This window comes from Halichoerus grypus, chromosome 10, assembly GCF_964656455.1.
Source record: "Halichoerus grypus chromosome 10, mHalGry1.hap1.1, whole genome shotgun sequence".
Lineage (NCBI taxonomy): Eukaryota > Metazoa > Chordata > Mammalia > Carnivora > Phocidae > Halichoerus > Halichoerus grypus.
In genome coordinates, this window is record NC_135721.1 from 64,882,000 (window position 1) to 64,899,474 (window position 17,475).

The 17,475-nt window shown below is 44.8% G+C and overlaps 1 protein-coding gene across 3 annotated transcripts in view; it reads right to left on the bottom strand.

Moving 5' to 3' along the window:
• SPTBN1 (spectrin beta, non-erythrocytic 1) overlaps positions 1-17,475 on the bottom strand; it is a 192,943-nt gene that overhangs the window by 97,578 nt on the left and 77,890 nt on the right. The window contains exon 1 of one of the 3 annotated variants that reach the window (XM_036111379.2): positions 11,342-11,825. The exons of the other annotated variants lie outside the window; for them this stretch is intronic. Within the exon in view, the coding sequence (XP_035967272.1) occupies positions 11,342-11,450 (109 nt within the window). The 5' untranslated portion in view covers positions 11,451-11,825. Of the gene's footprint in view, positions 1-11,341; positions 11,826-17,475 lie in introns of those variants that run through there. 3 annotated transcript variants of the gene reach the window in all.

Here is a 17,475-nt window from a genome sequence, read left to right on the forward strand (position 1 = left end):
TAACCACTATTTGCGCCTCATGGGAGTCACCAAAATAAGGTCTATGGTTTGTGTAAGGATTTCAGGCAAAACATACACACACTCCAACCAGCCTGTACTTACACGACAGCTCTCACTCCAAAATTCTATCACAATTACACTCTGTGGGGGGGGGGGGTGTCAAATTCACCCAAATAATGACACAGCCTATGTAATTTCCTTACCACCAGAGAAGAACAGAGCCTGCAGACTTTTTATGTTTTGCTCACATTCTTCATGAATAAAGCATGCCTCGGTGATCCTCAAATTAACTTTCCACTTGCATCATTTCAGCATTAAAAGAGACTTTAAGGCCAGATCTTTCACAAGGCCTTTGTGAAGCCAAATATAGGCTGGCCTGTTTCTCCCTGCTACTGTGATTACTGGATTTGCCACTTACAGGCCCTATGCCTCTTGAAAACAAGGTTGGGGGAGAGAGAAAAAGGCTAAGAAAGGCCTTTCAAAAGCACACACAGTAGAGGCATTCACCAATCTATGGAGGGTGGTTAATATAAGTTTGGCTACAGTAGTTCTCTCTGACAAAGTGCTGGATGCTCTGGCAGTAACTGCTCTAGATGCTTTTTATGAACTTAGAGCCAGCACCACTGTGACCTTCAACCTACATCAAAAGTCGTCAGACTCAAATGACTGCCGTCAGCTTCGGATACTTTCTAAATGGGAACATAAAAGGGGCCGTTTCAGTTGGGTGCGTTTTCAGCCAAACCACTCTTCTAAGGCACTGAAGGAAACCACACCCAGAACAGGTTGCAGGGGTGGGGGTGGGGTAAGATACCCAACTGAAGTCCAAAAGACTGGCCCTGTTGGGCCCTGCTTTGCCATTTAACCAGGACATGTAATAATGGCTGCCACTGATTACTGAGGGCCCACCATTTACCAGCGAGTGTGACAGTTCCCGTGGAGAACCTCACTTACTCTTTTTTATCGTAATTTTTATTTTTAAAGTAGGCTCCACACCCAGCATGGTGCCCAACGTGGGGCTTGAACTCATGACCCTGAGATCAAGACCTGAGCTGAGATAGATGCTTAACCAACTGAGCCACCCCGGTGCCCTGAACCTCACTTATTCTTAGGACAAGCTTACTTCATAAAAGTTGTATTACCCTCATCACAGAGATGAGTGAACAGGCTCGGATTAGTAAAAAGATGGCCCTGATCTGGAAAGCAATTTGGCAGTATTTGGCAAGAGGCATAGAAATAACCACATATGAAAGTTTATGATATAATGTTAAGTAAAAAACAGAAACAAAACAAAAAGCGGAATCTATACAATGATTATAATGTTAAATTATACATGCATATAGGTAAGAACTATTGAAAAGTTTAAATCTGCTCAGATTGCAGGATCTTTTTTTTTTTTTTTTTAAAGATTTTATCTATTTATTTTAGAGAGGGAGAGCGCATGAGCAGGGGGAGAGAGAATCTCCAGGAGACTCGACGCTGAGCACAGAGCCCTGAGCTCAATCCCGGGACCCGAAGATCATGACCTGAGCTGAAACCAAGAGTTGGACACTTAACTGCGCCACCCAGGCACCCCGGGGATTGCAGGATCTTAAACTGTTCTTTCCTTTGAAGGTGTCATAACTTGGCTATGAAATAATTATTACATAAGAATAATTTTGGACTAATATAAAGAACAGCTAGAAATTTAACTTTGCCCATTAATAATGGCCGTCAATCCAGCTGTGGTAAGAACATCATCTGAGTGGCCTCTTGACTCCTACTGCTTTCATTACTTGTGCCCTTTCCATCAGGAAGGTTCTGGAGTGGTGCTACTTGAGAACAGAAGTTAACTTATCTCCCCCATCCCTTTTCTTTCTTCTTGAAGGGGCAAAAACTTCCAGCCAACAAGTTTCAACAGGTGCTTTTTCTCCCCTATCTAATCAATACCCACTAATTTTAAAGCTTCACCTGCAGACTCACAGGAAATGAGCACTTATCAAGTAACAGATATTTAGTGTATTTTAAATCCACTTTTACAGCCATACCTGAAAGCACTGCTAGGTGAGTATATAAAAGGTTGAAGTTATAAAGCAATTATGGACTTAGCAAGACTCTACTTCCCAGAACACCATGCTAAAATTCTGTAATTTTGTAATTCTCGATTAATACCAAATGGGTAAATGACAAGAAATTGTGTTTTAACTGCACCAATTTCAAAAACTGCAGGATTAGCAAGTAGGAAAATCCCAGCCAAATTCTACAAAGATTTACAATGCTAGGAATTAACCAACCATGCTTTTAAAGCCCTGTAATCTCCTAGTGTAATACTAAACTTTAACTATTATACATTTAGATACAAGAGTATTTTTATAGTTACTTTAAAATGCTCTAGTTTACCTAAAAGGAAAAAAAAAAACCCACGAAAATCTTACCTTTACTGCAGACTTCCTAAAAAAACATATAAACTTTAAACCTCAGGAAGGTCATAACCTTTCTGGGACTATTTCCCTCTCTGCTCATAGGGGTAAGGAGGCAAGTAGAGATTATTTCCAAGGCAGCACTTCTTACACTTGAACGTGCATACAAACCACCTAGGGATCTTGTTACAACTAAGTTCTGACTCAGTAGATCCGGGGTGGGTTTGAGATTCTGGACTTGAGATTTCTAACAAACTCCCAGGTCATCTGCAGACCACACTAAGTAACCAGGCTCAAAGTACCTTGCAGTTCAAATTTCGAGGAGTCTATGCTGTTTCTAAGTTTGTCACCGAACAAATTCAACAGCCTCCCAACTGGTCTCCAGCCTCTCTCTTGACCACTACCCTCTAAAGCAATCATCATACTAAGTAGTCGGACACACCTTTCTTCGGAAGAAAAAAAAAGTCAGAACAAGTCACTCTCCTATCTAAAATCCTTCAGTGGCTTTCCACAGCGAGACTTATCTCTGAACTCCTTAACCTGATTTACAGGACCACGCATCCTCTGGCTTTTCAATTATCCTTCTAGAACCTCTCCAACCTGCCCTTCCTGGCTCTGCACTCTATAAAATACTCTGGCCACCCTGAACCCGCTCCACTCCCCCTACCCTGGTCCCGCACCTCTTGGTTCCCTACCTTGGGTCCCTAACCTGGAACAAGTTTTTTGTACACTTGCTTCTATTCCTCTGTAAGCTCAACCAGCATTTCCGGCATTGCTGAACACCTTCTCACACACTTCCTAACTGGAGACAGTTCTCATTGAAAAGCAGGCAATCACCAATTTTTTGTGAATAAACAAAAAGAACAAAAAAGCAAACTGTCTATCTTTAAAATCAGTTTTATTTCTTCGACTCTTCTTGCTCTAAAGTTGCCCAGATTAGTGACCAACAACTGAGCTTTTAAATGGCAAGTCCTGGGGCACCTGGGTGGCTCAGTCGTAAAGTGTCTGCCTTCGGCTCAGGTCATGATCCCAGAGTCCTGGGATGGAGCCCTGCATCGGGCTCCCTGCTCAGCAGGAAGCCTGCTTCTCCCTCTCCCTCTCCCCCTGCTGGTGTTCCCTCTCTCGCTGTGTCTCTCTGTCAAATAAATAAATAAAATCTTAAAAAATAAAATAAAATAAAATAAATGGCAAGTCCTTTGCACCCATGAAGTGGTTTAACAGCTGCCAGTTTTAATTAAGCCAATCTGGCAAAGATTACTGAAGTAAGAAAAGTGCTTACAATGCCCTTATCACTTATTTCATCTGTCATTAGTTTTTCATACATAGCTGGCGGCCTAACAACTGATAGAAACTTGTCAGGCAAGAGGGAGAAAAGACACCAAAATCTAAAAACGGCTGAGATCTACCCAGCTGACTTTGCGAACATGCACAAGTGTGATTCCAACTGTGAACAGAGGTATGCCTGTAAAGCTATCGTGAACTGAAAACTTGAAGCTCTGTCACTATTCGTGTCACATTCCAGAAGAGGGGAAAACAAACCCTGAAGTCCATATTTAAACTGCTGTGCCATACTGGACTTCTTACAGTTCATCCATATATATAGTTTTCTTTAAAAGAAAATATGATGATGGAAACAATAACCACACTTGACATTTTTTTTTTTTTTAAAGATTTTATTTGGGCGCCTGGGTGGCTCAGTCGTTAAGCGTCTGCCTTCGGCTCAGGTCATGATCCCGGAGTCCCGGGATCGAGTCCCACATCGGGGTCCCTGCTCGGCGGGAAGCCTGCTTCTCCCTCTCCCACTCCCCCTGCTTGTGTTCCTGCTCTCGCTATCTCTCTCTCTGTCAAATAAATAAAATCTTTTAAAAAATAAAAAATAAATAAAAAATAAATAAAAGATTTTATTTATTTATTTGACAGAGAGAGAGAGACAGCGAGAGCAGGAACACAGCAGGGGGAGTGGGAGAGGGAGAAGCAGGCTTCCCGCAGAGCAGGGAGCCCGATGTGGGGCTTGATCCCAGGACCCCGGGATCATGACCTGAGCCGAAGGCAGACGCTTAACGACTGAGCCACCCAGGCGCCCCACACTTGACATTTTAAATAGTACAGATGCTTCCAAGGAAGCATCATATAGACTATGGCATTTGCTGTTCAACGCAACCCTGACGGTAAACCTAACAGGTATTCAGGTAAGGAAGCAGCCCAGATCTTCAGATATCCAGGACAGGGCCGTGGCCAGGTGCCACTTGCCTCCCTTCCAGATACCAAGTTGCGGGGATTTCTGTTTTTCAAGTGAAATGCAACAGATTCTTTACTAAGAACCTAAATGAAACTAAACAAGACACCTTACTGAATTGTCCGCGCAAGCTGAAAATACTATTATCTTTTTCTCTATTTTTTTTTTTTAAACTTAGATCTTTCTGGATTGGTCTTCCCACCAATTCGGTGGGGAACTGGGACAGATAATTAGCACCTCCGGCAGATGAGATGGCTGAGGCCTGCAGATGTTAAATGGCTTCTCTAATTTCAAGGGAGAGAGGCCATTCCTGACTCATTAAATGCCTTTTCGACTATTAATTTTATTCTAAACATACTTCTTCACAACTCTTCATTCCTCAATAAATCAGAATATCTGGTCCCATTTAGGAGTGATTCATGCAGTCGGTTCCTCCCCATCTCCCTCCCTCCCCATCACCAAATCACAAAGATTGTAGGAATGATCCAATAAGCGAGCATTTCTCAAACTTGAGTGTGCACCAGAGCCACCTGGCAGGCTATAAAAACACCAACTGCCGGGCCCCACCCCAGAGTTTCAGAAGTCTGGCCTGAGAATTTATATTTCTAGCACATTCCCAGATCACACTGATGCTGCTGAGAACCACTGCAATAAAGTAGTCCGTAATAACAATTTCATTTATTTACTCTTTAACAGACTTGGTAACTGCTATGTGTCAGACAGGTTATATCAGACTTTTGTCTTTATGCCCCTAAACTTTGTGAAATGTAGAAAAAAGCCCAAAAAGGTAAATCAACGGTAACCAAAAGCAGTATGTGAAAAATCACAAAATGAGCAAGTGCTTCAACTTTAAATCTTACAGGAAGGGAATCCAAGCAGAGATTCTGACCTCCCCTCCTTCTGGGAATACTTAGAATTAAGTGGCACCTGAATTGAAACTCAAAAGTAATAATCCTGACTGAAGAAGTAATTCCCGGTGCAAGAAACCTAGAGAGCAGGGTCTCAAGGGCAGGAAAATGCAGGGTAGGTTTAGGGAATCCTGAGTACTGTTGAGGAAGGAGTATCAGGAGCAGGAGATAGGAAGGTCAGCTGGAGCCAAATCACCATGGAGTCAAATCCCAAAACTTTCTGCACAGAGCTCTAATTAGGACCCAGCTTTAGGGAGGCCCAAGAGTTGCAGGGGAGGGGTAGTTCAGGAAACCAAAGAAAGAGACTAAAACAGTGGGAGATGCAGTGGAGCAGACCCCTTTCCAAAAGGCCCTAGGCATATGAAGAGGTGACAAGAACAGAGTCATCAGAAAGCTTCCTTAGGGGCGCCTGGGTGGCTCAGTCGTTAAGCGTCTGCCTTCGGCTCAGGTCATGATCCCAGGGTCCTGAGATCGAGCCCCGCATCGGACTCCCTGCTCCGCGGGAAGCCTGCTTCTCCCTCTCCCACTCCCCCTGCTTGTGTTCCCTCTCTCGCTCTCTCTCTCTCTGTCAAATAAATAAATAAAATCTTTAAAAAAAAAAAAAAAAAAGAAAGCTTCCTTAGCAGTCTGGTCATTCAGTCCCATTTCAATACTCTAAGAAAAATGGTCTCTTTCCCTCAAAGGGAGTTAATCCGTCACCTCCTCTTCTTCCTAGCTGGCCTCCAACAGTCCTTTTAATGGACATCCCGGTCAGACACTGGATTTAAGCTAAAGGAATCGGTATTCCCTTGATTGTCAGAGTTCCTGGCCCACCAAAAACTGAGAACACCACATGTCCAGAAATCTGAGCGGTCCTGAGCTCATTAATTTTCCACGCCACCAGAAAGCATTCATGATATCTACGGAGCGGGTGCTATGGCTCAAACCTAACCCACACTCTGTGGTCCTAGAAGAGCTCAAATATGCAGTCAGAAAACCTGGATTTTGGAGATGTAGCCTCATACCAATTGATTTTAACCCAATGATCCACTTATTTACCTATAAAAAAATAAGAATATCTACCCCAGAGAATTATTATTAATACTAAATAAAGGCACACTTATTTAGAACTTACTATGTACTAGATTCCATACTAGGTACTTTGAATAATCTCACTTAGTTAATTATGCAAGATGATACATATTAAAGTTAAGTGCTGCACATATTAATAGTAATTATTATTATTACTACATCATTCAAAAAGAATTCTAATTCACAAACCTGTTAAGAACTTCAAAACTGTGAGCTGAAACTCTGGTAAACTGGTAAAAAGAAGATATATATATATATATATATATATATGTATTTTTTAAGATCTTTATTTGACAGAGAAACAGAGATAGCGAGAGAGGGCACATGAGTGGGGAAGAGAGGGAGAAGCAGGCGCCCCAGGGAGCAGGGAGCCCGATGTGGGGCTTGATCCCAGGACCTGGGGACCATGACCCGAGCTGAAGGCAGATGCCCAACCAACTGAGCCACCCAGGCGCCCCCAAAAGATATCTATATTTCTTTAAATTGGTGACTTGTGCCACAAAGTTATCTGGGCTTAGAAAAGCTACAGTATTGGCAGGTATCCAGACCAAAAAGCCAATCTTTTATGTTTTCATTAAATCAGAAATGCTCTTAAATTCTTGGCCCCCACCCCCAAATAAGAGTTACCATTTGTCACCAAATCTTTTCACTGTAACAATGGGAAATATTTGGAGGCTAATACTTTATATCTAAGACCTTTAAATTTTCTTCATGACAAGATGGAGGTGTAAGCCCAGTAATCTTCTTTCTATAAGGTTTAAGACATTATGCAAGACAAACATCTAGGTACCCTAACAAACTGGCAAGTTCTGAAAAACTTGAGAATAAATTTTCTTCACAATATGTGGGCACAAGACCAGCAATATTTTTTCCCTAAGAGAAGAAACTAGGACCAAAAAAAAAAAAAAAAAAGGCAACAAGGCAACTCTGATAGCATGTAATAAACTGCTCTGTAGTCTCCCTGTATGTCCCACCAAAGACAGACTACTCCGTAACTTTCTAGACAGTGGGACAAGTTCATTTAGCCAGAACAGCTAAGAAAAAGCACCTTCTCCAGAAATATCAGGTGCTAGATGTCAGGGTTAGGCTGCAAAGAAGGCAGAAGTTCATTTTGATGCTTTTCAACTAGATCCTTTCTTCATTAAAACTCCACTGCCAGGGCCAAGAGAATCAGTGCTCTCTGGGAAGCAGGCAGGCAGGAGAGAGGAATCAGGTTAGGGTGCCCATTTCACAATGTAACTTCATTACTGTTGTTATTATTATTGTCATTATTACAGAAATAAAATAATATTAGTATCTATAAGTCAAGGAGAAGGTTAGAGAACCACAATGTGCAGCCTGAGCTCAATAATGCCTGTGACCCCGGTCAAGCTATTTGTCTTCTCATCTTTAAAATCTCACAGATGTGTTATGAAGATAACCATATATAAAGCTCCTACTAACATGTCTGATACATGGTAAGCACTCAATGAAACCTTTTTCCCACCAACCCCAACAGAGGAGACAAGAAGCTTTATGGAATAACTGGAATGTGAGCAGTCTTAAAAATTTACAGGAATGATTGCTATAGGTAAATGGATGGGTGGGGCATTTGAGGCAGAAGGCAGACAATGAAGCCAAAATCCAGGGCTTGGTTTTATGAAGAGCTGTAAACCTGCCCACCTGGAAGATTGGATTGGAATTAAGAGCCCAAAAAGGAAGTCCTTGGGGTAGGGCCATTTTGGGGAGGGTGCAATGCCAAGTAAGGGGGCTGGAATTTAGTTTACACCTTAGGCACAAGCAACAGCTTCTGAGTACAAGAGCAGCAATATTCTCCTATAAGGAATTAAGCTGACTGATCTGAAACTGGAGAAAAGGTATCATAAACCTGTTACTACATTTTTTATAAACATGTGAGGTTGAGTTTTTTGTTTTGGCATTTCTCTCTTACGTAAAAAAGAAAAAATGAATCCAACTTTAAAGTACGTGCACAGGCTCTGAGGAAGGTGGTAACTTAATTTTGCAGAGAAAGAAACAAAGCATGCACTCTGGGTGTGTCTGTTAGGTGTGCTGGGTGTTGGTGGTTAACTTCTGAAGCCATCAGAGGCTGAAGGTCCTGTCTCTTGTTTTATGCCAGGAGCACTAATGTGAAAGACATCACTCCACATCTCAGTCCCCTAAATCAGATTGTAAATAAGTCATACTTATTTGCTTACTATCTAAGTAGACCCAATACATTTTAATATCATACTTCCCTTAGCTGGAACATCATATCTCATCCCCTGGGCCCTCTTGAAATTTTTAGGATCCAGTGTGAAAATATTTGAAATCTGCAAAAATGCAGAAATATCTCCCACAAAATCACAGTACTCTTGGACTCTCAACATAGATGCTAAATGAATAAATTCATTTAACAGGCATTTAAAAAAATCAATTCAAAGGACCACAGTTTATCAATATTGGGTTATAAGTGCTAGGAAGGATGATACTCAGAAGAGAAAAAAAAAAAGCAGGGGGAGGGGCAGCTTTGGAGGTACGTATAAAATTAAATCAGATGATATAATCTATACATTATCAAAGATGTGGTGGTTGGAAGAACGACAAATACAAACTGCGGGCAGGGATGGGAAAAGGTTTTAGCAAAAATTCTCCCTAAAGTTGCTTAAAATGCCATCAGTTCCATTTGTTACTAAGGAGGATGCCATGTTTGTAATTCTCTTGGGATCCACCATACCTGAAAGTTAATTCACTCTTTCTCAGTTCCTCAACATGGGTGGTTTTCTGTTATAGAAATACCAACACTAAACTTGTGTAACTCCTAAACCACAATATGTAGAAATAAAAAAGTTATCTGGAGCTACATTAAGGAGCAAAAGTCATTTAAAAAAAAAAAAAAGGCTACCACACAAAATGTGAAGCCCACCCCTTTTGAAGGGATTTCCTTGAGGAACAGTAACCAGGCAAAAATATCAGGGGAGCATGGTGATTTTTTTTAATTTAAATTTTCTTCTATCCAGAAAGGACAGTTTAAGACATTTCCTGTATGCTCCACCCTTCTCAGTGAGCAGTTTTACAACCATCCTCAAAGCTTTCAGATAACAGCCTTTTGTTACGGGTGGGCCTGTGAGTACACTACTCCCCACACCTTCTTACATCTTCTCCTTGGCTTTGCATTTTTTCTGAGACTACAGGAGTGGGCTGACTGGACGTTGGTAATAGGTTTTCTGATCAAGGATCCACCACTGGGTGCTTTCTCCTTGACGGTATGACACAATGAAGCAGGGAGACTCAGTGATGTTTACTAGAGGTGTGTTCTGAATTCTCAAAACCTAAAACTGTGGGGCTTCCAGCAGAGACCCAGAAGATAACAGACACACCACCATTCCTCTCTTTACCATCTGCAAACTCTTCCTACCTCCCTGCCCCCCCACTCCAAATTTTCCCAAAAACGCAAATTCCACCTTCAAAGAGCTCAAAGAGAATGAAGCAAAGACACACAACCATTCCCTGGAGGGAATGGAGCTTCTTCTTAGCTAACTGCTCCAGGAATGCAGCACAGACTAGCCAATGTTTAAAATCACATCCTGTTCTGCCTCTTGTTTTCCAAAAAAGTATCATTACTGTCAACTCTTTCACGAGACAAATAAACCTGTGAATGAAATATATCCTCCCTCCCCTTCCCAATGAAAACATTCTAGGATTGAGCTGCTTCCTTCCTTCCTCCTCCTCACGGGAACCACACTGGTGGCACTGAGAAGCGTTAAAATAAGAAACACAGTGTGTGAAGGCCACTTTTTCACATTAGTTAGAGCCATTCCTGGCCTACTTCTGATTCCAGGGGCTTCCAAACGGAAGGAGTTCTGTTTTCAGTTACGAGCCCTTTTTTCATGTACAAGGTCTGAGAAACCTCCAGCCAGGCCTGCTGGTAGGGCAGGGGCAGCCGAGGGCTGCAAGGGCCACCCCAGCGGTGGGCTGAAGGCCCATCATCCCACACACTGCTGCACACAGGACCCCGCTCTCCATAAAAATATGTGCGGTAAAATACTGGATTCATTCAATTATTTGAGACTAATACAGACGCCAAGAAACCTGTAATTGATCCAACTAATCCAACCCATAGCATTGGAATGACAATAACTGGCTTTCATTATAAATTACATAGCCTACTAAATTGATGGGAAGGCTCTTCCCAACACAATACATCAAAAGAGTTAAAATTAGGCTTCGGAATCAAAACTGTAATTTACCCAAGGCTTAGGAACAAAAAGACCACTCCCTCCTCTCCTTTGCTATTGTTCTACAGGACTGGGTGTCGAGCAGTGCACTTTACACCTTTAGGATTCCCAGAGGTTAAGAGGCTGGGGGGCTGGGAAACAGGCGACCCGGAATCAAACGCTTGCATACTAACAGGCCTATTAGCATTGATCCACTGAGCTGCAAAGATAGCTAAAAGGCCAGAAAATGTGTACTCAGTGGGTAGCAGATACCTGACAACCGAGAGCCAAAAGGATGAGAGAGAGAGAGAGAGAGAGGGAAAGGGACTCCAAATGGTGGCTTTCCTAGAGTAGAGTGAGAAACTGTCTCCTTTAAGGAGTGAATGGGGTGCTCGCAGCCAACCAGAGGCTTTGGGGCCGGGCCGTGTGGCGGCCCGTCTTCATTAGGGTCACGTACCATATGGCACAAATAAAATCTCGGAACCCCCATAGGCACAGCCCCAGGGCAGGCCTGGCCTTTGGGAGGCGGGGGCTTACCTTGTAGTTGCTTGAATCTCCCTTCCAGCTGGTTGTAGTTGTAAGGCACCTGCCCCGTGTAAGCTGGCGACAGCGGCCCTGAGATGCTAGACGTCCTCTGCAATTCCATTATGCCCGGCGTACCGCCCTGGCGGGCTGCACGGTGGAAATCCCGCTCCGGCCCCCTCCTACCCCCATCCAACACACAGCAGCTTCCGCACGGCCTGGCTCCCGGCCCCGGTGAAAAAGGCTGGACCTTAGGCAAGCCCCATTCCGGTCTGAAAGTCCAGCAGGCGGATCTGATAGGAAGTTGGCTGCAGGAGAGTCCACCTTAGCCCGGCCAGGAGTTACCACTCTGGGAATCTAATTCCTTGTTGCTTTCCTTCCTTTTGTGGCTCCCGACTAGAAGCTTGAAATAAATCACCGAGGAGGGGCGGGAGGACGGAGGGAAGGAGGTGCAAATCCTACTTAAAAAATTTTTTTAAATATGGCCAATCCTAAGCATGCCCCGGTCGCCGAGCCCAGGAGCTCGCGGGAGCAGTACACACACCTCCTCCCGGCTGCCCGCGGCGGCCGCCGGTTTGTAATTTAATCAGGAGCCACTCTCCGTGCGCTGGGCGGTGATGTCACCTGATTAGCATAACAGCATTGTAGAGGAAACGCAGGCTGTACCACGAGGAGGGGCGCGGGGGAGGCCGGCCGGCCCGCGGCCCCCCACCCACAGGCGGCCCCGGCGCGGCCCGTGCCGCCTCCACCACCCCGGAGCCGCCGACCCCCGGGCCCGGCCCAGGACGCGCCCGCCGCGGTGGTACCTTCCCAAACAAAGCTGCTGGAATTACAATCTTTTGTTGAGAGCCTCATGTAACGGAAAAGTCTCCGATTACTATCACATGAAAAGAAGGCGGCCCGGGAGGGTGAGGAGCCCCGCAGGTCCCCGGCCGGGCGGCTCATCCACGGCTCTGTGTGCGGAGATAACGCGGGCACGGGGGCCGCGCACCTGGGTGCGCGCGGCGTCCCCACTGCGCGGGCGCCAACCACGCGGCGGCGGCCCGGCCGGCCACCGTGTAAAAATGAGACAAAGTCCCTCTGGGCACTGTGCAGGGCCACAGCGAGGGGAGGTGTAAGTTCAGCGCACAGAACAATCTCAACAGACTTCTGCGGCCCTCACGAGATGTTTAGCGGGAGGTTTGTAACAGTGACCCTATAAAACGAATCCAATGCTAGATTTACTGGAGCACTGATTTGCAAGGCATTGTGGGAGAAAGGTACACAGGTAAACACCTCAAGGATCCCTGGCCTGAGGAGTTTACGAACGGATGGGGAGATAAAAGAACAGAAATTACCCTCAAATCCTACTTTGATTTGTAAAATGAAGCTCCCGAACTTTTGGGTTCTTGAAGATATTAAAACACTCCTTAATTTCTCCTACCAATCTCAACCAAAAAAAAAAAAAAAATCCTCTACAAAGAAAAGAACACTGATCAAGGTGTATTTTAGGGAAATAACTGACCCTAGTTTTTTCTTCTGACCTTCTCCAACTAACTGTGGGCAGACAACAAATCACAAATTTGGCTTTTCCACATGGAGCCCTGCAGCAATACTCACCGAAGAAGGTAATTTTGTTCCTAAGGGATTCCAATCTGCTCGAAAGAGGTGGGCCTCCACTCCAGGATTACTTTAGTCCCCAGGGCACTTGTAATTCAAACAACTGCATCCTGTCCTGAACTAGAGTTAAAACAAACCCAAAGTCTAGCTAGCTGTTCAACTGAGCAACTCCCATTCCTAACATCTACAACAGAGGCTTTTAAATACACCCAGTGTCAACCTTTAGCTTTCTAAAGCCAGGGCCAGGATTTGAAGGCATAACATCTACAACAGAGGCTTTTAAATACACCCCGTGTCAACCTTTAGCTTTCTAAAGCCAGGGCCAGGATTTGAAGGCATTTCTCACCATCCAGGATGTAGAGTAATTTCTAAAGCCCCTTTAACCGCCCACAGCTGCAATTCACAATGCTGACAGGAATGTGGCAAAATGTGGGGTTACTGGAAGAAGCAATGGACTAGGATTCTCAAGACCTGAGTTTCTAGTCCTGGCCAAGGCTCTTAATCACCGATGACCTTAGAAGAAACCCTAGATTCTTTCTAAACCTCCCCTGTCAGACAGGGATAATTAATACCTACCTCTACAAGGTCAGTGAGGGAATGATGTGAAAATACCCTGACAACGATCGTTCATTCAAAATTAGGAGTGTATTTTTCAAAATACCTCTTACATATTTTCCCCCACATATCACATCAAAGCAACAAAAAGAATGGAGAATTTTCTCAATTAAGATCTTAACAGGCCCTTCTTCACTATTAAATACAGTATATATTAATATTAAAATATACTTCACTACTAAATGTAGTTTTCAGTCTCTAAGTGTCCAGCTGTGGGCCGAGACAATGAGACTGCAAAGTGCTTGCCAATTTACAATGCTTTATTTTTAATCTTTAAGCCACTTAGTGAATAGAGTATGAGTCACCATTCTTGGAGTCTCCCTTTCAGCTCCCTCTGGTATGGGGAAGTAGGTGAAATAAGCTTTCTAATTAGCCAGGTTACGTACTAGGTGATGGGGGTAGAGGCTGGGATTAGTATAGCCACACTCAATACTAAAGAGCAGACTCAGAACAAGCCAGGCAGAGTGAACACATGCCAAGTATTGGAAAGAAAGGTTTTGAGGCTGGGGAAGGGTTTAATAACCCTGCAGGGGCAGGAGGTGAGAAGTGGGAATCTGTTTGCTGTGATGGGGCAGGGGAAGAAGAGGACACAAGCCTGATGACTCACCTGACCACCTCCAACTCAGCAATGGGGAGGAGGTCCAGGAAGGCCAGAGGCACTCATTCTTTAGTCCATTCAGTATTTACTGGATGCCAACTGTGTGCAAGGTACATTGCCCAGTGGAGGATTCAGAGATGACTGGGCGAGTTCCTGGCCAAAGGAGATGGGACAAATACGCAAACAGTCCAACACCAGAGAAACAGATAGGGGCTAAAAGAGGGGAGCTATAAGAGTTCAGAGGATAAGGGAGACACAACTGCCTAGGAAGACAGGCAGAAACAACTCCATGAGGGACTGGCATTGTGACCAAACCTTGAAATACAGGTAGACTAGCAACAGGCTGGGAAAAGGGGAAGCCTCCTCTCCTAGGGAGGGGTGGCTGGGAAGTAAAGGCACCGACTGGACTGTTCCAGGAACAGCACCAGCGAGTGCTACCCTTTGATTGGAGCATGAGGGACTGTCAGGCAGAACGGAAACCCTGAGGGAACTAAGCCTGGGCAGGAAACCACTGGAGACTTTTCAGCCAAAGGAGGATGGGGTCTGGGTTGGGCTCTAGGGAAGAGTAATCTGGCAGTGGTCAGTTAGAATGGGTAGAAAGGAGAGAGACTGAAAGCAGCAAGGTCACTCAAGTGGTTACTGGAGTTTCCCAGGTCAAAGGACTAGTCAGTGTGAGGCAATAGGAACAAAAAAGGAACAGACTGATGCAAGAGTTAATCCATAGGACTCTGGTAACCAACTGTACGTGGGTGGGAGGTTCAAAGGCTAGGGTTGCAGAAGACTCTGGGGTTTTTAGAGCTGGCTGCAGGTGGAGGGAAGGATTGAACATTTCTTTATGGATAGGCTGAATTTGAGTTACCTGCAGCACCAAGGAGCGACAGGTCCAGAAGCAGTCAAGGAGGTGGAGCAGGAGCTCAAGGCTGAGGATAGAGTCCCATGCACAGTGAGAGAGACTGTAGTGGGCTTAAACCTGGGAAGGAAGGTAAGAGGCAAGTGGCTGCGCACAGAGCCCTGGGGAAGGCCAGGGTCTGTGAGGAAGAAGAAAAAACAGTGGAGATACCAAAGAGCTACGGAATGACAATCCAAGAGAAGAAAGAGATACTTGAGGAGGAAAGGGGTTAGAATGACATCATGTGTTGCAAAAAGAAGGAACCAGAAGTCAGAGAAGATGTGATCCAGTATGTGAATGAGGAGGTCAATGGGGGTAATAAAAGCCAAAGCGAGGCTACCGGGAATGAAAGAATGAAGAGCAAAGGGAAGAAGAGCAAGAAGGTAGAGGTGGTGAATAGAAAGGAGCAGGGGAAGGGGCTCTGGGCCACATCCAGCTAAGCATATCCTCTGTGCTCAGGTTTCAGCCCTGAACTGGCACAGGTAGGAAAAGACCAGTGGGAAAATGGCTTAAAGGTATGGGTGGGGCAGTCAGCCTTAGCCAAGAGGAGATACCCTTACCTTCAGAGGCAGGAGGGAAAGGATAGGGACATTGTAAGGAAGAAAAGAAGAAATTTAAAGGAATTTACCCAACTCTAACTTAATAAAGCAAAAGGCCACGGGTCCTACCCACAGTTTATCTGTAGTGCTCTAAGAAGAATATATTTTCTCAAGTGACTAAACCTATGAGGTAGGTATTAGGTCCATTTTGCAGACAAGGCAACTGAGATTCAGAGAGGTGCCATGCCTTGCCCCGGGCCCTACAGCTGTTGAATGGTAGAGCCACACCTGGACCCTAGACTGACCAAGGTTAGCCCTGTTTACCCCATGTATTTAGAGCATAATATCAGCTTACTAATGGTTTGCAGGATTTTCAGAAAAACCATAAAAAACTGGGTAAGTGGTATCAAGATACCTAAAACCCAAGCAAGCCTCCACAGAAAGTTCTGCAACACTTAGTTGGGTCAGGAACAGGCACATTTTCGGCTAATTCACATGGAAGTTGCTACTTTAAGGGTTCTCTTGTTGTGAATGGGTTTTGTTTGGTTGGGTTTTGTTCCTTTCCTCATATTTGGACCTATACACTAAGATTCTATATGATTTAGCATGTTGCATGTGCATGGAAACACTAAGCAATGAGATTAAGCCTGTATTTGTCCCAAGAGGCTTTATGAAGTCTGAGAGATTAAAAAGAAAAAGAGAGAGAGAAAGAAAAAAGACAACGCTTTCCCTGCATCACAGCAAGCTCAAAAGCATAAACTATGGCGTGTTCATTTCCTGAACATCTAAACATTAGCAAGATTGCGATGCTTCAGAGAGGACTGCCAACGTGCTAAGATGTTATAGCATGTGTACACGTTCAAGGACTTGAAAAACCAACCCAAGAGCTGGGAAAGAAGTGATGGGAACAGGGGGCGCCTGGGTGGCTCAGTCAGTTAAGCATCTGCCTTTGGCTCAGGTCATGATCCCAGGGTCCTGGGATTGAGCCCCGCATCGGGCTCCCTGCTCTGCAGGAAGCCTGCTTCTCCCTCTCCCACCACCCCCTGCTTGTGTTCCCTCTCTTGCTGTCTCTCTCTGTCAAATAAATAAATAAAATCTTAAAAAAAAAAAAAAGTGGTGGGAACAGGGAGGGACAGAACACAACAAGGTTTCACATATAAACTATTCTGCCAAATTCTCTGCCCTTTCCAGATCGGCCTTTCCTTCATCTGGACAACAGTTGGAGGACCACAGCCATTTTCTTCTGAGCGTTTCTTTATAGGAAACCAAAATAATATTACTAAAATAATCCTCTTCCAGTGGTGTGGCCAGAGAGAGAAGCAGGCTCCAACTCATGCTGGTGCATTTATGCTCCCCAGAGCTGAAGCTTACGGGATCTGTCTCACCTCTCCGCCCACCCACCCACCTCCTTCTCTAACCAGCCTCCTGCCCACTTCTCAAAGTCTTGAATCCTTACTTGTGGGCATTCTTTTTCTGCATCCCCTCTACTGTATAATGCCCTGAGAGCCTCCCACCCCCTAACTACCTAGTTACTGCTGCCCTTTCTCCCAAAGCCTGCCTCCATATGTGTATTCTTAAATACCCATCCCTTATTCAAAGGGAACTGCCCCACGTACCAGGAAGCTCAACCAACTAACCAAGCATATCACAATGAAATCCAGTCAAAACCAGAAAACAGAATTACCTGGAAACCTTCTTCCCCTGCCCTCCCGAAAAGGACAATTTTCAACAAGTCCCATCGTCAGAACACATTCCTGACACTAGTGTTTCTGTTCATGGCTAGCTGCCTGCCACCCTTCCAGAACATCTCCTTTCTCTCCAATGGCACCGCACACACAGGGCCCACAGCCTGGGCAGCCCGAAGCAGTCAGCAGTGCTTCCTCACGACCACGTGGCTCCTGAAGATCAG